The 22,593-nt window shown below is 45.2% G+C and overlaps 1 protein-coding gene across 1 annotated transcript in view; it reads right to left on the reverse strand.

The window, feature by feature from the left end:
* Positions 1-17,677, reverse strand: part of LOC149347155 (uncharacterized) — a 33,861-nt gene extending 16,184 nt beyond the window's left edge. Inside the window, exons 1-2 of the mRNA XM_089541506.1 lie at positions 17,587-17,677; positions 7,436-7,610 (exon numbers count right to left, since the gene is read on the reverse strand). Coding sequence (XP_089397632.1) covers positions 7,436-7,610; positions 17,587-17,677 — 266 coding nt within the window. The remainder of the gene's footprint in view (positions 1-7,435; positions 7,611-17,586) is intronic.
* Positions 17,678-22,593: the final 4,916 nt, after the last annotated feature.

Raw genomic sequence — 22,593 nt, forward strand, 5'->3', positions numbered from 1 at the left:
TAGGTCCCAATTGCGTAGCCTTTCAATCTGGGTACTGGCACCTGCCCAGGTTGAAAGAGGGCCCTATTAGTATACTTATAACAAAGAACTAAATAAAGAACCTGAATTGCGCAGCAAACGCCGCTTTTATGGTGAATTTGACACCTGCTTGAATTAATCTCAGATTTTATTGCAGGATCTACATACAGCTAAAAATGGCCGCAAATCATCTTCTATTGTCAGAAACCTATTTTCCGATGCCAACGAAATTTCTTGGGGTGCTTTTTGAACTATTAGGGGGTTTTTACATCCACCGATATTCGAAAATTCATGGAAGATGGATGTCAATTTTAACTTTTTATTCACTCATTTACGGAGCATGAGTAAAAGCCAGTTCTCCTTTCACTAAAAAATAGCTCGTTGGGATATTTTAGAAAGCACGCAGGCTGGGCCAATGATGTACGTGCTCGATATTCTTTTGTATTATCTCGCCTACATTATTAATATGGTGGTCAAATGTTAAACGGTTTTCTCCGAGTTTAGGTGCTGTTTGTAAAAAGTGGGAGCACCAAAATTACAGACCTATTTTCATATTGCAGGTGCTATCCGAAGGGTTAGAGAAACTATAATACATTTCCAAAGGACCAAATTTTCGGATAAGCGTAATTTAATTTCTTCAGCCTAAAATGGATTTAGGGAAAGCTGACCCACGGAATTAGCTCTACTGTAGCGAAATGAGCTCATCCTATAACACTTTGAAAACAACAGTTTTGTGCTTAGCCTCTACATAGATTTCTCTAAAGCATTTCATCGCACAAAATCATTCTATACTACTTCAAATGTGGACACATGGGGTATTCGAGTGCATCGTAAAAGACCCATGAAACCATACGTTGATTATCGCTATCAATATTTCGAAAAAGAGAATTTCCGCACACATTTGAAATGGAAGGAGGACGAGACATGTCCTCATTCCTTTCTTGTGGTGTGCATGGTTTGGCGCTATTTTTTCTCTAATTCAAGCATACACCAACTAGCCCAAAAAGAGGTGTTATTGAAATCGATCATGGAGGTGTTCCTCAAACTGGTGTTCTTGCCCTTTTGATTTTTATTTTGTACATAAATGACCTAGTAAATATCTGTAGAGAACCGAACAGTCCAGAACCAGAACCGGAGAACCAGAACCGGACGGTCTTCAGAATAAAGTAAAAGCTGTTTATAATCTTTTCTCGAATGGTCAACAGTAAACAATCGACAAGTAAATGTAAAACAGAAAAAAACGTAATATTTAGGCGTAAATCAGGGCAAATAAACAGTGATATCACGAGACTTCTTATGAAAGCGACAGTCGAAATAATAAGAAGCGTTAAAATTCCTGGAGTTATGTATGCACAAAATAGGCTTAGGGTACACATGTTAAATCGGTTTTAGGCAAGTTATCTTTCGTTGTTGGTATCATGGCACGATGAAGAGCTGGACTACCTTTAAGAATAAACCTTGTTCCGTACAAAACCTTCCTCTTTTTTCATGATCTAACTGTCTTTTCGTGTGCAGCACAACGACATATACAAGACTCGGAAGACTACCAATACTAGAAAAAAATGTACAGCCGCCCAAATCTTTACCTAGCATGCGCGACGGTCGCTTCCTTGTGCTCCTACGTTTTGAGTCTTAGCAAACTTGAGAAAGCTCTGTATTAAGCACGGGCTTAGAGAGCCTGTGCTTAGATTTGATATTTTCCCAGATTTGCTCCGTCATAAGCTGCAGAAGCACGGAAAACGGGGCCGTAACGCAAGGCAGCAAAAAAATTTGTCCGACTGTACTATATATTTCACCTAATTGTGACTAATGTTCGCCAGAAAATATAATACGCGTGTTCTTCATGATTATGACGGGTCTTCAAGCGTTAGCAAGAGAAAATTTGGAGTTTCTCCTTGAAATATCTGATCTCGATTAAAACGCGTACTCAAACGCCGCTCGCTACAGAGAACCGTGGAAGGTGGTTACTTCCCGGACGAATTATTGTGCACAATAAATGTCATACACAATAACAACATATTTAAATTCACTGCGTATGCGGGAACACTCCTCGAAAATTTCTTCAATCCTTGCATGCAAGATAAATAAAGAGCGTGGTCTTTTTTTCGGGTTTCTGCGTTACTTCTTGGAATATTTCTAGTGAATTAACGGCATTAATTTGTATACCTAGCACTCTGAAAAGTTTTATTTTTAACATTTTTGTTTTGATCATTGTGCATTGTGGTCAGCTTGTATTGTGGTCATTTACTATCACTGGTTTTTGAAGTAGGCTGTGGGCTTCAATGAAGTGGCTTATATCTCATGCCCCAGCAGTGATAGAAATAAACGTCTTTTGCGATTATTATTACTAATATTATTATTATTACTTTTCTTATTATTGCTACATCTCTTCAACCACTAAGGAACTGCCTCCTCAGTTCTAACAGAACGATTACAGGATCCTGATTTCTCTTCATCGCTTGCTATACTGGTCCGAAGTATTCTTTTCAAGAGGTCATCTAGACTACACCCTCCACCCTTGTGACTCTGCGTTTACTCCTCTTTTTCCTCTTTATGCTTTTCTGAGCTATTCTGATTAATTCTCTAGTCCTTTTTCTCCACTTTGAGTCAGCGCTACTTCTAAAAAATTGCTTATCCACCTTCCTATTCTCGTCTATTTTGGCTGCAGTGGATATACGTCCATTGCTGTACCTTCTGCACGCCTCTTGCGAGTCTGTAATGATGTGTGCATGAGGCTCGTCACTCGCATACTGAAGGCGTGGACAATCATGTCTACGAGATGCTTCATCACGTGGACACCAGGCCATGAAGTTGTCAAAGAGAACCAATGTGCGGACGCCAACGCAAGAGCACACTCCAACCGGGAGGCATGCACCATAGGGGAACTGGACGCAGTCACTAGACGGTATGGAGCCATCTTAGAACACCAACGAGCCCTCAGGATGACCTACCCCCTCCCCACAAAGACGTTAGTAGAGAGCAGTCGGTTGCCTGGAGACAACTGCAGACTAATACATACCCCTATCTGAGTTTACTAAGCAAAGTCTATCCTTCCACATATGACAATCAATGCCCGCTACGCGGTTAACACCCAAAGCTCTACCACGTTACATGGGCCGGTAAGAAAATGCAGGCAGCGCCGATAAACAACACACCAACACCGGCGCAGTGGGAGGCTGCGCTGTCCAGCTCGAAGCCTGAAGAGCAGCTCAAGCTGATCGACAGGGCTCGCAAGACTGCAAAGGCCACTGGGGCCCTGGACTGAGGGCTCCACCTACGCTGAGAGAACTCTTGTGACAATAAAGTTTTTCATTCATTCATTCGTCTATTTGAGTTGTTTTTCTAGTTCACCTTGTCCTTCCGGCGTATCAAATGATACCCAACCTATGTTCCTCTGCACAGCCTCATTGCGGGTTACGCACTAGAGCTCCTATTCCTAATCTCCCTAGCGCTGCTTAGCCTAATTCTATCGAACTTCTGCCTATTTCTATCGAACTCTTATCAAACTTCTGATGTTAGAAGTATAAACAAAATCTCCAAAATTAAGCTTTGACGACTATATCATTTGCAGACAGCTCTAAATGCCTCCTACTTAAAGTATCACTTAGTTTTCTAGGTTTCAATATCGTGGGATCTCTGCTCTCTTGCCCTTGCATTCAATTCACGCTTCTCCTTGTATATCTTGACTCCGTTTTCCTATACCCTATAGCACGTGACCAGTGGTTTCATTCAAATTCATTAAATCTAATTTATTCAGTCTAAATATAAAAGCTAAACCATATGCTTCGACTGTGAAAATGTTTAAAAGAGACTGCAAGTGTCGTTAAATACCAGCTAACTGTACTTTATCATCACCCGACAATAAGCCTGGGAATACCTCCTCCAGAACAATGCAGCTAAGTCTATCTTAGATGACTAGCGCTATTTGTCGTCAGGCCCGGTCCCATTCCGTATTTTGGTATGTAGAGCATCTAAAAACAAAACGTGAATGCAGTGGACTAACTCCTCTTCGTGCTACTCGATCGAGCATTGAATGACGCTGCATTCTTTGGGGATGTGTGTCAAAAGAGCGAGAAAAGAAAAATACGGAAACAATGAAACCAAAAACGCTGAATTTCAACTGAATTTATTACCAGAGATGGCATTCATACACTTTCCTTTTTGTACCCCGTTGCTTCATCAGACGTCTGTTCTTTTCAAACGTGAGGATGGGACAGTAAAAGAGTTGGTAGAAGCGTATTACATAGGTAAGGGGAGTTTCGTGTTCGTCGAAAAACCACTGTTGACACTAGTTAGCCGCGAATTCGCCCGCCTTTACAAGACGTTTTCTGAGGATTATGATAAGAATCAGTGGTCTTCTTTGTGCATGTGTTTCGTTTTCCAGGAAAGTCTAAAAACGTCCTCACTGCTAATAAATATGCCGCTGAAAGGCAGGTATCGAGTTGTGCTTTTTTTCCGTCTTCGTATTTTTCGCACTGTTTAGTATAGATAACAATTAACTTGCCCAGCTTTGTGTTCTTCTGCACCATTTTCATCGGTTGCCAGAATTTCGCTGCAGATTCTTTAGCAAATGTCGTAACTTGACAGCATGCCGCTCAACGCGGAAAGTTTGTTTTGGGTGGGTTCGTTGCCTGTTCCTGTTACAAAGTACAAAACGTCTGATTATCCCTCCCCTCCTCTTAATACCGCCGTAATCGAAAGTGGCGATGTGTTCCCCTTTGAATTAGCGGAAAAAGTGAAGAAAAATCCTCGGTTTTACTAGAGATTATTTTACGAGCACTGTGTTGCATGTTGTTTTGCTGATACATTGCAGGTTACAAAAACGAGCGGATTATAAAAACCGTAGTTTTGAGTTGTATTGATATTGTCAGGGAATAAAGGATCCAGACACCGTCGACCAGCAGCGTTCCTAGAGAAATTGCCAGGGCGCGTGCACAAGCCATAACACCTTTGTCTTTTGGTGCCACCTGGGGACACCTGATAGCAGTATTAATTGATAGTAATGTCCACTCTCTGAAGGTACACCTGCACACATGCGAGCCTTGATCCTCGTTATCAGACCCGTACCTATTATCTATCTGAGAATAGAGCTCCGAAGATCTCAGAAATCGTTGCCTGGTTCAAGAGACAAACATACCTCATTTAAGGTTTGTTGGTGAGCTCAGTGGAGAATTTCAGCGCAAATAGGATGCGGATGAAGTTCTTAATCCCCTTGTTATGTGGGGATGCATTTCATCAGATTCAATTGAGAAGAAAACTTTCTTTTTGTGCTTTTTGTTCCCACATATAGGTTGCACTGAAAAAAAGGGGGGGGGGGGGGGAGGGGGCAGGCTTACAACACTTAATTAGCAGCTCTTTAGGCATGTATAGACGTTCTATATCCTAGGCGTGTAGATTTTACTTTTATTTTAGGAACGTGTTTGCGCTACACATGGGATGTTGCGCATAGACTGGCATACAAAAAGCTGCCACCAGGAAAAAAAAACGGACTTGATGGTTATCACTGTGTAACACGAGATTTAGCGACCGGTGTTAAGGTATTGCTATTTAACTATGTTTTCAATTTGCGAATATGAGACCTAATTTATACCTGCATGCTTGTAGAGTTCTCATTAAGTTGTCCCCACATGCACGCTTTTGGACTCACTCTTCTCTCGTGTCCAACGCCTAGGAACACGTGCACGGCGCCCCCGATTAACCTCATCTCGGCGCGTTTCGTGGCAGCTACCGCAGATGGACCTAGCTACATTCTTTCGTTCTCACTACAACGTTTGCACGGTAATCCTCCTCCTTACTTCCCTGTAACTACTCTCAGGGTGGTTCCCGCAGCAGCCATCCTCCACTTGCGCCTTACAATCTCGCCATAACTTCCGTCCACGGTAACTATCTTCCCGTTAAGGTTTCCTATGTCATTGCCCAACACTCCTCCATTCCTCCATTTTTGCCACAACCTCCTTTTTATATAAGCAGCCACCCTCCGGGCAGTTACCGTGGACAGTTAGAGTTACACCATGCATTACGCACCCATACGTTTTCGCTATAGCCTCCTAATTATATGGTAACCCTCGTCCTCTTTCCGGAGCAACTGCCCTGCACTGTAACTCAATGATGATTGTATATTTTTATGTTATTGTACTTTCTTGCCCGTTTTATGACGACCCATTTCTGATTGAGAGTATCTATTAAGTAAATAAATATACTACTAAGACGACTGCAAATCCAGGAATGGGCATAGAATAGCTGTCGATGTGAAAGTGGTAAAAGAAGCCCTTAATTGACCGTAAGAATTCCTGTTCTAGTCCAATTAAAAAGTACAGTCCCAAACTTGTGCTGAGCTGTAAAACGCCATAGGCAATCAGCCCGTCCGCTGGACAATGGTGCGAAGAAGACAACAGAAAAAAATGCCAGCATCCATGTAGTAGTTGTGTTGTGCGACAGACATAGTTGTGAATGCGAAAATTCTTGTTCAATTATAGAGGCATCTAGACATCAGCACACGGTACGGTGTTAGAAAAATACGCATTTCAGCTGGACGCAGCTCCTGGATGCGATTGATAAAACTACTATTACTAGTACTAATGCAACTATGGAGAATACTATTTGCAGCGGTAATGTAGGTGGTAATGAAATTTCTTCATGGAGAAAACGAAGAATTGTATTTTCTTCTAAAATGTAGCGATCAAAAACTTTATAATCTGTGCCTTTGTTTCGTATTCGGTTCAAGAAGTGCATGATCATTTTATTGTATAGAGAGCCGAGTTGATTGCGCAATGCGCAATTCTGGCTTATATCCATGCAACTGCGCGTGTACTCTACAGTGCAAGAGGAGACTACATGGTATTAGGAGAGTTCCAAATGACCACACCATTATCCCAGCCCGCTCTAAGATTTTCTTGTAAACGATCACCTGGGGAGCGTATTGTTTGAGTCCTTGAATATTCGCAGCTGAGAAATGCCATTTATAAAGCTGATCCATAAATTTTCAACGCCGATTAGACAAAAGTGGTTGTGCTTTCGGTTGACCCTATTCTTGGCGCGTTTATCTGCAAGGACACGGTGTCCTATTATTTCGACAAGCTCCAGTTAAAGTTACTCTTTACTTCGCCCATTCAAATAATCAGTGGGCGTACGCCATTGTGCATCACTGAGTGTTCGTCTGATTATGACAGACAGAGAGAACTGCGAACATTTTCAGCCACTGTCGGGCAACTAAACAATAACGAGAGTATTATCTTGTCCAAAAGCCACCAAACAGGTACAATGGCTGCTGTGAAGCCTCCCAGCATAAAATTTCCTTCTGCCACAAGCTGAACGCGTCTCACTGGTTAGGACTATAATACGGTGTCGTCCAGTCCGACTCAGTTCACCGTAAAGAATTCTGCCACGGCTGCTAAGATAAAGAAAGCAGAACGCTCACCTCATCCACGCTTTGATGTTTTCCCTCAGCGTCTGCTCGTGCTCCGCACCGTTTCCGATGTAGTCCCTGGTATCATTGTCCAGATTCGCCTCTCCCAGGCGTTGGATGTCCGTTAGGGTAACCACGACCGAGTCTTTAGCCTTGAGTGCGTGTCCGTGGATTTTATGGCTGGTCCCTGCGGAAGAAGAGCGTTATTTTCGCGCTATATAGCCATGTTAATTATATTAGTTCTCTAATAGAGTTTCCTTGCAAGACCAGGCACGTTGAACACTTATCGTGACCAAGTATGACCATCTGCCGTAGAAGAAAATAATCATCAGTGAACTACATGGCAACTACGTTCACTGAAACACCAAACTATTTTGAGATGCAAAAAGGGGAGATCTTTGGACGAACGAGCACTTGAAACCCGGAAGGACAGTTTTTGAGTGCGTGTTACAGAGTTACTTAAGGAAAATAGCGCGAAAAACGAGGACGGAAATAAAGAAAAAACAGGACCAGCGGTCCTTGTCCTCGCTTTCGTCCTCGTTTTTTGCGCTATTTTCATAAAGCATATATGACCAACTCGCCGTTCCGTCATCGTGTTACAGAAACCTTCGTTCTTACTAATCTGGGTGAAGTTTAAGAAAGGACAAGCTCTAAAAACAATCAGAATAATGCAAATCTTGCGGGGAACTCATACTGCGCTACATGCACGATTGTTACAGCATCCTTTACTTCTAGGAAGCTCGCTGAAGGCAGAAATGTTGCTTTTCAACTACTGAACCACGAGCCTAGATGTCCTGTTTTACTCCACTTGTCTCCAGGAGCGTATGCTCGCCTACCTGATCACGCTTATAGAAGGGCAGCAGTTACCTGAGGGCAAGCCTAATGAAAACCTTTAGAAGGCGCGGCTTACTTACAGTGAAGAAGGCAGGTTGCAAATAGGTTTAAAATCCAGCGCTCCTTAGAGTGCCCATACAGCACCATATTAATTTGAGCTACGCGGTGCCCGCTGCTGTTTTCCGCAAGCAATGTGTAATTCCTGTAAAAAAGAGAGGTGGGAAAACTATATTCAGCAGCAGCAACATCGGTGGGCATAGATAAGTTGTGTTGTCTCCATCGTTAGAAAGTAGCAATTTTTCAGCACAAAATCTTCAGCCTGTAGGCCCTAGCAGTTGTTACACAAGTGCGTTAACCGCAAGCATGCCTTACACTTTAGATGCTCACCATCAGGCAGGATGGCTCTGCACAATTGACAACAAGCTCTTGTAGTAGACATCATTACACAGTATTCCAGATTAATTAAAGAAAAGCCTAAACTTAAGCATTTGCGCTAACGCTTAAGCTGAAGAACAAATTTCTGGAATTAATATTTTTGTATTTCGGAAGATAAAATTTTTTGAAAAACACAAAAAACTCGGGGTTTCCAGTAAATGCTCTGGAGTACAAATTCATCGGTGTTGTGACTACAACAAAACTAACTACGACTATGGGTTTTTTTCCGATATCAGATTCCTTGTCCCATACACCAGCTACGAAAAGTACACGTGAAAAAGAAAAACAATGGGCTTAATGCAGAACCCTTAATGGGCACGATCAGGGCTAGGTAGCATTGCGCGCCTATCTCTATCCTCAAGCTCGCATACTTATTGAATTGCATATCAGTCTTATCCAATCCTATCCTTCGAAGAAATTCAGAACCGCCAAGCGCGTTTTATTTGCCACGACTAGAACCGCCATTACAGCGTAACGAACACCGCTCTCTTAGCCGCAGACATGTTTACAGATACGTACAAATATCGCACTTCTTTGCTTACCACAGGAGGAAATATAGAGTCATCACGCAGCAACGCTGCCACTTACACGCCCAATGAGGACTTCACGTCCCCTACAAAATATGCTAACCTTCCAAGGTTTATTCGGCCAAAGACTCGCGTTTAATTCCTATGCTTTACCACCTGCTATTAAGAGTGAAGTCGTCATGTGCCCCACTAGTATTCAAAAACGAATTGATCACCTGTATGCAGTCATGATATATTATGTATAATGCATCCACGATGTGCAAATTAAGTCCGCCCAGCGCTGGTAGCGGTTGTTTACTGTTTGTTTTTTGTTTGATATATGAAGTCTTTCTTCTGTTTCAATTATTTCTTGCAGTACAAAGTGTATAATATTGTTTACTTTTGTACTTTGAAACATTGTAGAATTTCTTGTCTTCAGATTACTGTCTCTCCTCCCCTCACTCAATGTTTATAGCGAAGAACCTGTGAAGTACTCGAATAAAGTAAAATAGAATAAAAATAAAAGTGCACCTTGCTCAGAAGCCTTACAGTGAGTGACAAGGACTAAAGGGAAAATAAAGAACGCTACTAAAAGTTCGATCATCACTAATTAACTCGCGAGAGGTATCTGCCTTTGGGGTAGTGGATTGTTCCCATGTACTGACACATTTATCTTGTATTCCGTGGTGCAAAACATAATAGAAAATACCTTCGAACAAAAAAATGATGACCGATTTCTGTAGTTAGACCCAATGAAATTAGGTGTGCTGGAAGTTCTGTTTTCACTTCGGTTCCGTTGTACGAATCCAGCGTTCACGGATGGCAGTTTTTCGGGCACCTATAATGGGTTCCATGCGGAATTAGTCATTGTCTACATTTGTAGACTCCCGGGAGTCTTCCCTTGCACTCCTGAAACAGTGGTGCAGGGGTCATGGGATGCGCCACTGCCCTTCTATGGAATGTGCAGACATTAGGCAGGGCTTGGGTTACTTGGGTTCGGTTGCGATCTAGGTTACTATTCGTGAGCAGCCTCTCACCATTAGTAGAGCTGCTGCCTAACACGGCTGTTCGTGCTAACCTGGCCACCGCTCGATGGGCAGGTGATTGGCCTGCCAGGAAAGTGGCTTTAGACAGACAGACAGACAGACAGACAGACAGACAGACAGACAGACAGACAGACAGACAGACAGACAGACAGACAGACAGACAGACAGACAGACCGACCGACCGACGGACGGACGGACGGACGGACGGACGGACGGACGGACGGACGGACGGACGGACGGACGGACGGACGGACGGACAGACAGACAGACAGACAGACAGATAGACGGACAGACAGACAGATAGACAAACAGACGGACAGACAGACAGACAGACAGACAGACCGACGGACGGACGGACGGACGGACAGACGGACAGACAGACAGACAGACAGACAGACAGACAGACAGACAGACAGACAGACAGATAGACGGACGGACGGACAGACGGACGGACAGACGGACGGACAGACGGACGGACAGACGGACGGACGGACGGACGGACAGACGGACGGACAGACGGATGGACAGACGGACGGACAGACAGACAGACAGACAGACAGACAGACAGACAGACAGACGGACGGACGGACGGACGGACGGACGGACAGACAGACAGACAGACAGACAGACAGACAGACGGACGGACGGGCGGACGGACGGAGAGACAGACAGACAGGCAGATAAATAAATAAATGCGGGGAATTACCACTATAAGTGCTAGCGCACTACAAGTGCTTTAGTTACGTCCTGCAAAATCCTGTGATCCTGTGATCACTAAAGAAAGTCGGCCGTACACAGTAGCCATGCACTTTTTATAACAGTTAAGCAGTAATGTTAATGCTGTCAAGCTAAACACGTAGGGAAGGTTTAAACTGCGTGTAAATATACACTATCACACTTTTCTTTGTTCACAGAGCAAATCAGTTAAAATAGCAAAACTAAGGTCATTACGCGCATGTAGCACTGATGATGGTTGGTTTGATTTGTGGGGTTTAACGTCCCAAAGCGACTAAGGCTATGAGAGACGCCGTAGTGGAGGGCTCCGGAAATTTCGACCACCTGGGGTTCTTTAACGTGCACTGACATCACACAGTACACGGGCCTCTAGAGTTTCTCCTCCAAAGAAATTCAACCGCCGCGGCCGGGATCGAACCCGCGTCTTTCGGGTCAGCAGCCGAACACCATAACCGCTGAGGCAGGTTTACATCATTGTAAACACACTTGAAATATACAAGCAGTAAGATTTTGCGATTCATGCGCAAAGCATTATACAGCGGCAAGAACAAAACCCATATTTCTCGCTGTACAACAGGAGGATATAAAAAAATCCCCCCCCCCCCCCTCAGTTCAGCGGAAATAGCAAGGCCACAGCATATAAGACGCAATTACCAGTCTATAAAATACAAGAGAGCGCAAATATCCCCTCTCTTGATTAGAAGAGACAACCATTTTCTTGAGAGAGAGAGAAAAACTTTATTATGGCAAGTGTGTTTAGACCCCCCTTGGGTACCTGGACCACCGCACGGCCTCTCGATTTAACAGCATTGTCACAGTCAGGCAAAAGTGAATTGAGAGCAGCTTATGTCTCCTCTTCAGAAGGTAGATACGTCTCCTTGGTGGCAGCTACACTGACGCTCCATTTCTGCAAGAGGTATTTTAGTGGATACTGGCGCCTTCGATGTCGCATACTCTATATATATAGGCTGCGACCTCAAATGCTGGAACAGCCGTCATTCCTGCTGCTAACCTTACTAAACCGCATGCGCTAGACTGGGGATCGCACATGATGCCTTTAATTATCTCATAGATATTTTTAATTGCTTGACCCACTAGTGGTACATGATGTAAAAAATAGCGCACAGGGAACACAAGGGACGGAAAGTAAACGACGCAGACAAGCGCTAACTCGCAACTGAGGTTTATTGCTGACGCGCGCAATATAAAGTAGCCACTTTAAAAACATAAAACAAAAACAACCACAAACAGTCCCTCCTCGAAAGACCAAGTCAGGAAAAAATTGAAATTGAAGCATAAGGCGCCACTCGTCGCTGTGGAAGATCAGTTAAAAAACCGTTATCAAAAAAGGAATTCAATGCAACGCTGAGGAATTTCTTTTTAATATAACGGTTTTTTAACTGATCTTCCACAGCGATGAGTGGCGCCTGATGCTTCAATTTCAATTTTTTCCTCTGACTTGGTCTTTCGAGGAGGGACTGTTTGTGGTTGTTTTTGTTTTATGTTTTTAAAGTGACTACTTTATATTGCGCGCTTCAGCAATAAACCTCAGTTGCGAGTTAGCGCTTGTCTGCTTCGTTTACTTTCCGTCCCTTGTGTTCCCTGTGCGCTATTTTTTACATCATGAACGTTATCCAACTTGCCCAACTTTCCGCTTTGCCACTAGTGGTACAGTGCGTTTTTACTTTCATTTAAAAGTGTTTGTTATTGTTTTCTAAGAATTACGCGTTCTGCAAGCTATCTCTCCATGAAAAAAAAAGCTTGGTAGAGACACTTAGGATTGCTTACGTGTGGGATTGCGAAAGCAGCAGTTTTTTTCTCAGCCGAGTTTCTGTCTTCAAAGTTTTTTCTTTCAGATGTTTCGTGTGGTTTGTTGTGCATGAACGTCGGCACTTGTTCACAACTTCTAGCTGCACACAGTGACTCTACTCAAAGCCAAGCGCGCTACAAGAGGAGCACATGGCGTAGCGTCTGGGGAGAGCCGCAGCAACGACCCTTCGAGGCCAAGCGCACTGCAGCGCGCTGCATAGAGGCCGCGGCAAGACAGTGCCTTGCGCGCCGGCGATCCCATCTTGCTTCCGACTAGGGTAGTCCGTCATATGACGTAAACACGCGGGCCGCGCTTTTCCTACTCACCAGCAGGACTGCCGAAAAGTCGGAGCCCGAAAGGGGTCCCCATCGCGCTGAGTCGGGGACCTTATATGCATGCGTCATCCATCGGCCCAACGCGTGCTCCTCACTCGAAGATGGCGTGGTGACGTCGTCTTTTTGAAACCGTTTCTCTGCCTCAATAAGAACAACAACCGGGTCCCCTGCTGAATTTTTGCTAAGGAGATAGTAATCCTTTCTCATTAAAATTCTTTAGCATAAGCCAGTCACGGCAGCCTTGATGAGGCGAACGCCGATTTACCAGTCCAGTAAGCCGTGGGCCAGTTCGCATGCTCCAAAAAACTGTTAAAAGATATCGCCACAGCGTAGTTGGTTTTTGAAATTTACGAGTGATGAGTGCCTTCGTAATCTATTTACCGGGTCAGCGATCTTTTATGTTTTTCAAAACTGTTCATAATACACAACCGTAGCTGACGCTCTGCAAAGAATCTGATCACGAACAAGGGGCGAGTTGATGTGCCTTACTTATTTAGTATTTATTTGCCCTATGATGAGCGTCAGCGCCAATAAAAAAAGCGTACAGGTACCAATGCTGGCCGACAGCTGAAAAGTTGACGTTTGTTCGTGTTGTCCATGTTGTTCTTACAAATCGCAGAAATTTTTACCCTTTCATTCGCGCTGTCAGAGCAGTCTGTCTGGAATCATATGTTTCACATCAGTTTGGTAAGAGCCACATGGAAAACGTAAGAAAATAAAAAAAAACAGCACATAAGAAAGTTTTAGCCAAGATATATAGGAAGCAAAGCTGGTAAATCTAGCCTGAAAAAGAGTACAGGGAAATTTGCGAAATATGATCGAAATTTTGCAAATAAAAAATATACAGTACAACTTCATGGATGCGTATATGAAACAATATATAGCATTTCTGCAGCTCATATATACCTTGAAAACGAGTAATTAACCATACGTCGTTATTACGGGCACCAGAAGTATGCTGAATTGGTTTCAAAGTTTTCCCAAGAACTGCCAGAGAATTGCACAAACCTAACACACAAAAGTCATGAAGGATCAGTTCCCATACCATGGCGATTCGTACACTCATCTATAAAAGCTCGAATGAACTAAAGTCTTGCCACAGGCACCTGAACTTTATACAGTAGTATGTCACTGGTACACAATACTTTCGAACGGAATCACTGCGCTTGTCCAAACATTTGTTCCGGTTGTGAACAAAGGCTGCAATGTTCGCATAGAAGTTATCAGCGACAATTCTTTTAAATGGCTTCATGAAGGCTCTCTAAAGTTCTTAATCATTAGCGAATCGCTTACCCCAGGTGCTATTCCAGCAGCCCGACGATATAGAAATGCCAGGGTTCTAGGTTGGAAACGTGGGATACTTCTCATAGCGAGCGCCGTAAATTTTCACTCACGCTGTTGGCTGAGTGTCATTGAGCGTCGTCGTCTAGCAATAGGATGTCTCTTGAAAAAAGTCTGGAGAGTACCTGAAAATGGCCTGTCGCAACGGTTATATGTGGTGCCACTCATATCACTCTTCGTGGTGGATCCATAAGAACACCATTGTTACAAAAGGTGGTTGCCGTCGTTTCCTTTGCCGATGGAAGTTTCTTAAGTTCTGGAAAGATGGAGAAACTGGGTGTTTTCATGCTGCCTATACCACAGAACTGACAAAGAATACCGTGATTTCAACGTCATCGTGCTGATCACTCTAACATGGCGCTTGCTCTCAAAGGAATAAGCAAGTGGGCCTTGGCGGCAGGCAATTTATAAGGGATAGAGAAATTTTTGCGAGCAGCCATGACATGACCTGGGAGACTTCACACAGATTTCTCGTACGACGGAGGCAGTGTTTTGCTGTAACCTTGGAACTAATTTATGGACGTACATGCTGAGTATGTTCAAAAGTAATCAGAAACAGTGACATACAGTTCTGTTTATCATCACGTCTGGCTGGGAAATGACGATTATCTATGGGAGCTCTAATTGACATCCTTTGTTACCCATAATTTTTTATAGTTTGACATCCTTTGTAACTCATAGTTTTGTACGTTGTTAATAAATAGTTTCCAGAATGATTTCGTTATCACTGGCAGTGTGGCGAAGAATTTTCTTTGACTGCTCGAGAATTGACGTAATATTTCGTTTATTAATACCTGCACAGATTAAACTACGAACGCTCCGAGTGCTCTGACCACTTCCAAGCAGCTTCCGCCGATGCACAGTAATGTTTAAACTTCCGCCGCCTATCCTAGAGGGGAAATTGGAAGTATTGTGGCCGTCTGTAAAACTGCAATTTTGGGAATCTTTCTTCTACCAGTCAAAAGACGGTATGAACACCAGACATTTACGCTAAGCGCCATAAGAAGGGCGACCTGTCCGGGTTGGAAATGGACTTCATACTTTGATGATGGCGTTTCAAGATTTTGCCCCGTTTTTCATTTACTCAGGTTACAATAGTGTGAACAATGGGCTACAGCGGCGCAATGTCCCAAATTTTACGATGGCAGAAACGAAGCATTTTTTTTTTGTGGAGGAATAATTTACGGCAGCGTACGATGCGCTCGTTTTGTGAGGTTGTGTTCCGAGACAGATATCCTTCGGAAAAAGAGAGCGTTTCCAAAAAAATGAACACACACGTTCTTTACGCATTCTTACTTCGTGGGTTCTTCTGTTGTGAACTATGCGCCAACTGGCCCTATGTCCTCGTAAGTTCAATGCGTGTTTGTGTACGTGGTGGGAGAATAAAAGGAATGTTGTGCTCGAGATAAAGTGCGTACTTTGGCTAATATAATGACGCTTTGCACCTTGTCAGGAGATCTGTGTATGTGACAAATATGTGGCAGGCAATCGCTGTCGGATCTCTGGCTCTGGTGACTCAATTAGGAGTATCATTTCCCTTTCATTGTAAGTGAAAAATGCGAATATATAATTAAAAACGTGTATGTTATCTGTGTTAAAAGAGATCCGATCTCTACAGTACAATTCAACGCGTATGTACAAGAGGTATTCAGATAACTAGTGTGGGAAAAGGTTTGGATTAAAAACTAACGAATCAAGAATATCTTAGGAAACGCCGAAATGACCATTACATTGCTTTGTAGGCAACCCAAGGGCCCCATTGGAGGGCATGACCGAAGACCAAATCAAGCAGAGCACCACGCATTTTCACTTGCTCTGTCTCGGTGGGCCTAAAAATGAGTATTAAGAAATCTAAACAACTTTTTATAGTCTCGGAAAAAAAGAAGAGGTTAGAATAAGCAGCTACCGAGTACGGTGTCCTCTGAACATTTCATTTTCATTGATTTCGAATATATTGACAATTAGCGGTGTCCATTCACAAGACTCTCTCTTGTGCATAGATATTTATCGAAATCGAAACAAAATTTGAGCCTTTTCGGTTCTACACCTGACTACCACAATACAAGGAATCACGCACTTTGAGCCGTGATTGCCCAACTTTCTCAGCAAAAAATTTTGAAAAATGGAAAATTGTAAGATGCTGTTGTAAAAATATTGTAGGTAATGGTCCATTCTATTGACATGTAGCAAAATCTTTCTTTTAAAGTGTTTCCATCGATCACATTAAGAAGTTGAGACTTCCATAAAACGCCAATGGGCAAAACTTTTGATGATAGCAAGAAGGTTAAGAGGAAAAACATTCAAGCCTGGACCCTTGGACTCGCTGGACCCTTGGGCGATTCCCCGTACTAGCGACTAAAGCAGGGCCTTCTAGACCGCACCACGGCGTCCGAGAGTGCGCGCCTCCAGCAGGTGCTCACCTACGAAGAGCTTGGAGACCGCCGCCCCTCCCAGCTACTCAATAGCATGTGGCAGCTCCTGGGCGAAAGCAACGCAGACTCGAACGGCGCACTGTTGAGGCAGCTCTTCCTGCAACGCTTGCCGCAGTCCACCCGCCTCGTCTTGGCTGCTGAGAGCGACTTGACCCCTGACCGTCTCGCCCAGCTCGCTGATCGAGTCCCCGACGCGACTTCTCCTTCCCTCGCCGCCCTCTCTTCTCCACCGGAGACCTCCGTCATTTCACGGTTAGAGGCCCGGATCGATCAGCTGGCCGCTTCTATCGATGCTCTTCGGACGTCCTCTCATGCCCTGCACGGTTTATCCTCAACACCTCGCCGCCGTTCGTCTTCGCCGACTGGTCACTCGTCCAGTCCTCGCAGTTCGCGTCTCTGCTGGTATCAGCGAACTTTCCAGCACCATGCTCGCCACTGCATTCCACCATGCAACTGGTCGGGAAACGCGTAGCGAGATCACTGATGGCGGCGTGTGACCTCGCTCTTTAACCTTGCCGCCTTTTCGTCGTCATGGATCGCATTTCTGGCCTGCGCTTCCTCGTCGACACTGATGCCGAAGTCAGCGTACTGCCGTCCTCCAAGGCAGACCGTGCTTCCAAGTCACATGGGCCTATTCTCCGTGCGGCCAACTCAACCTCCATCGCAACGTATGGTCTCCGATCCCTCACTCTGGACATCGGCCTGCGGCGCACGTTTGGATGGATCTTCATCGTCGCCGATGTACATCAACCCATCCTCGGTTCCGACTTCCTCACGCATTTTCATCTGGACGTTTGCTTACCAGCAGACAATACTGTATGGATCTTTTCAACTCTAATTAAATTGTACGGTTCGTTTACATTGTCATTTGGCAGCAGTCTTTACTTCCCTGCTGTGTTTCGCATTTTAGAAATGACGGTAGTGAGATGAACTGGAATCTGCAGAAAAATATTCACCTAAAATGTCTGCCTGTTCTGCTGTATCAGTCCGGAGACCCTGGTTCGATTCCCGAACTCGACCAATTTCGTACTCTGTGTTATTTATTTATGTGTTATGAGTAGAAATAAGGCTAATTGCTTAATCGATATCATTCGAATGCCAACGATGCACTGCGCGCCAATGCTGCTAACGCCGGCTTCGAAGCCCAGAAGTGGCGGACCTCATAGCGGCGCCATCTGTCGTAGACAGAGCAAACTGCTCGGCGCCGCTGCCTGGCGGCGCGCTGAAGGCGGTGCCATCTGGCGGAGCACGGCTTAAGCAACGCTGTTCAAGGACAACCGTTACCGCCGACGGGGCCCCGCGACGCTTCGACACCAGGAGCAGTATTTTGTACGCTATAAAACAGACAGGTTGCTTTGCAGCACTGACGACACCTAAGAGACGGGTCTGCACTCCGGTGGGGAGGCTACAGAACCACAGAAATCTCGGGAACAAGTCATCTGGAACAACTCATCCCGGGAAGAAAGAAATGCATAGGTTGCCTTTGCTGCAGAGATGATAGCTCAAACACACTGCGATAAAGAGATTGCTTTAAGGGGAAATAATTTCTAAAGCCTGTTGAAGGAAAGGCCCATGAGTATACACTTTTTTGTTGGCCTTTCATAGCCAACACTCTGAAAAAAAAATAAAATTGCAAAGTTGTGGGATGGAAATATTGGAAATATTGAAAGTATGGAAATATTGAAGGTAGTGGCCATTCTTCTGATATTTACCAAAATATTTCTTTTAAAGTGTCTGTATCGACCGCGTCGAACAGTTAGGGCTTCCATAGAAAACCAAAGCGGGACGCTTTTTACAATAGAAAAAAACGTCAATAAAAAAATAGATTACTGCCTGCGGATATAATGACTGTTATAGTGAGGACTTCCAGTATATGAAAAATTTGCTTTCATGAATGGTTTACCGCTCAAAAATGCTTTTGTCCACAATTTTTGGGTATATCTAAAGCTCGAAACAACCGAAATGTTTAATATAATATCTATGTTTGTAAATATTCCGTATAAACCTCTTTTGACTGCGTCACGCTAATTCGGGACCAACCTTTTGCCGCCTCCTACAGAGGTCTGGAGCGCACGAATAACGATACACCGTTTTCAGGCATTATATGATTGAGGGGGGGATTGTGTCACAAATTTACTTTGGCAGTATTTTTATTTTTCAGTAACGGCAACAAACAATTATTACCTTTGTCACAAAATTCGGCGCATTTTAGAAACAAACAAAGAAAAACCGCCGCGCGCACGGCGTCTCGCCGGCGCGACCCGAGAGGGAGGGAAGGAAACCCCCGCTGGGCGCCTAGCCTGTGTGCGTGTGCGCTCTCTCTCTCCCCTCCACCACCACTCACCGACGCGGCGTGCGCCGAGAGAATGAGTCATCCATGCTGAAGATTTCTCTAGAACATCCGAGTCGCTTCTACAGCTGACGGGGGGAAAAGCGCGTAGCCTTGCGTGCACTAAGACACGTCCCCCTCGCCCGTCGGCGGCGGCGCCACTCAAGAACACGCTGGAATCTTCGAGATGCGACCCCCGACCTCTGACCAATGGGGACGCGCGGCCAGTGAGAAGAGGGAAGGGAGACAGCACTGCCAATGCTGCGTGTATGTGCGCGCCTACTCTGGCGCGTAGAACAAACAGACGTGGAAGCGAGTCTATAAAAGAAGGCGTTGACCGCTATCAGTCAGTCCGGACCGCCGTTTAAGCTTCATCGAAGCGCGCCCGTTCGACTCCCGGGAAAACACCACTCGGCCAGCATCGGACCAACGAGGCAACGTTCGCCAGTCTGCGGGACGACATCGTCATGGAACTCTGGTCGTCGGACTGCCGCAGTGCCCGGTGAACAAATTGTGTTTTGTTTGTTTACCTCTCTCTGTTGTGTTAGTTCACTTTAGGTGCAATATTGTCTTTGTACTGTAGTCTCTCTCTCGAGTTTAACTTTGCCCGAGTTGCATTGTTTGTTAACCACTTTGTATGTGTTTTTACTAGTGATTGTGAAATCCTCTGTATCGTCTCTTAGCTGTATAAACTTTGTTTTTTTTTTGTAAACCTTTGGCTCCGACCCATTCTCTGGCTTGCGACCAGCGAAAGCTGGGCACCGAACGCCCAAAAACCTCTTGTCACTTGGTAGCTGGTCTCCGCTGAGCTTTTGCCACGCTGAGTCGAGGGCTTCTCCTTTGAGTCCGAGACCGGTACCCCCACACGCTCTAAGGGTGTCTGGGAGCTTCCCACTAAAAGTGCGCGAAGTCTGGGTGACAATATATTCTGGCGTCCGCGACAGGACGTTTGGTGTTTGCAAGCACAGAGAACGGAGAAAGAGTCGGAAGGAGTTTACGAAGAGGTCGTAAACGAGTGGTAGCAGCAGAGCGATATTTTGAGGTGCCGCTCCGAAGCGGTTAGTGAGGTTCACCGTGGAGAAGTATTCGTTGCCTTGAATGTAGAGTTCGGTCTCCAAATATGAGCTTTAAGGAGCTAAAGGAGATAGTAGAGGTCGGTCTCCAGATGGGGATGACCGGAGCCGAACTGCGAGAATGGGTGGACCAGGAAAGAGAGAGGGCTCGAAAAGAAAGAGAGAGAGAGAGACAGCGCGCTAGAGAAGCCGCTGAGAAAAAGAGGCAAAAGAAACGTGAAGAAGAAGAGAGAGAACGGAAAAGGCGCGAAGAAGCGGCCGAAAGAGCTTTCGAAATAGAAATGGCAATCCTTCAGAGGAAGCTTGCTGAAATTCGGCGTTCGAGGAACGTCAAGGAGCCAGTGGAGCTTAACCCCGAAGAGGCCGGGTGGAAGACTAACGGGTCTATTTTGTTGACCACCACGGAAGAGGTGGTAACTAGCTCCACTAGTGAGGGTGAGGTTGTGGAACAGCTGGTTCCTGCAACAGAAACCACAGAGAGTGAAGAACTGACCAGAGTGTCGCTTCCTCAGGAAGTTGAAAGTGTAGCTACTGCTCAGGTAGTAGGCACTGATGTAAAGGCCAACCTGACGCTTCAGTCAGAGGGAACCCTAGGGCAGCCGCCTGAGGACGAAAAAGCAGTTCGGATCTCTATGGAGGAGTCCGAGCGCAACACGTCTGAGTCTTGCAGTGAAGACCACGAGAAGGAGTGGTTAAATGGCACTGAGTGTGGAAGCTCAGACGTAGTAATAGCTGAAGAGAGCCCACTCAGAGAAAACACGGAAACCGTTCCGAGTGAACCCTCGAGTAGCGAGGAGGGCTTTCCCGACGAGGAAGGCGAGAAAATCGGTCCCTATGACGAAGCCGAGGAAAGTTTTGCAAGTGAGGAAGGAGAATGTGCAGTACAAGGAATGGAGCACACTGAAACTGACGAGCTCAGGAAAGAATCAGAGAAAGCAGAATTGAAAAGCGAGGAGAATGATTCTCGAATGTCTCCTGAGCCGAGCTCTGAGCATTGCGCTCGAAGAGTAGTCAGAAAAAAGAAAAGAAAAAAGGATTTGGAAGAAGAAAGCTCAGCCCTCGAAGAACAAAAGAGAGCTGAACCAGTGGCTTCATCGCGAGAGAACACCGCGGATGACGCAATTGACAGTGAACCGGGGTTGACCCGAAAAAGAACTTGGAAGAAAGTCAAAAGAAAGAGAATTGAGTCGGGCACCACAGAAGCAGGTGAAACCGAAAAACAGAAGTCCTGGAGAAAATTCAGGCAGAAAACGGGAAGAGACAGAACCAAGCTGAAGACAGCCGAGCCGAATGCGAGCGAGCTGCCCGAACATCGCAGCAAAGTCAGAAAGAAGCTCAGAGGAACGAGCCCAGCCTACAGCAAGGACTCAGTGTGGAGGCGCAAACGGAAACAGAAGAACGCACACGGAAAAGAGAGCAAACACCTGAAGCGCAGCCGTCGTAAGCGAACTGGCGTTAAATTTGTTCGCAACAGACGCGCTAACCACAGGAAAAGGGGAAGGGTTCGAAGCATGAACCGATGCACAGAGAGCAGTACGAATAGGAAGCTGGGCCAAAACAGCGTTCGGAAGAGAAGCTTCAGAATGAGGCGGAAGGAGAGTCGAACCCGAGACAGGAAGAAAACACGGAGCCGCGTGCGCAAGAGAATCAAAAGCACGACCGAAAGCTTGAGGGGAACAGTCCTGTCCCTAACCTACTCTGTAGGCCAAACTTGGAAGTGTAGGCGAAAGTGTGCCTTGTATTTGCGTGCTCCATGTTTGTAGCCTTGTGTTAATGTACTGCCCAATCGCGGTGTCTTTTCATGTGCATCGTGAACATTGCATTGAGTTTCGTATGTGGAAACATCATTGTATTGATGTATGTATTTTGGCATTCGCCATTAAATTTGTGAGCGCATGCATGTGCGCGCGAATTGTACCGCCGAACTGCGGCGTGTTTTGGAGTGCAATACAGTTCATTGTCCTCCATGTACTGTTGTAATCTCAGCGTCACCACTCGTTCGTACAGTTTTCCTAGGCACGATGTGAGCGAGATCGGTCTGAGGTTCTCAATTTGTAGTTTCTTGCCTGGTTTAGGAATCATGACAACCTCCGCATGCTTCCACTCCTCGGGGACGGTCTCCCCACAGCATGTTCGGTTTCAGAGCAAAACTATCGACCCAAGATGTACTACTTCAAATCAAAGAAGAAGTACTTGGGAACGTCCCCAAGAGCGGAGAAAACATAATACTGGCATTGGACATCAAGGGGGCTTTTGACAATGTCAGTCACGAGGCTATCCTTACGGGCATGAAC

Source organism: Amblyomma mixtum, chromosome 4 (genome assembly GCF_055824585.1).
Source record: "Amblyomma mixtum isolate Tamu chromosome 4, ASM5582458v1, whole genome shotgun sequence".
Classification (NCBI taxonomy): domain Eukaryota; kingdom Metazoa; phylum Arthropoda; class Arachnida; order Ixodida; family Ixodidae; genus Amblyomma; species Amblyomma mixtum.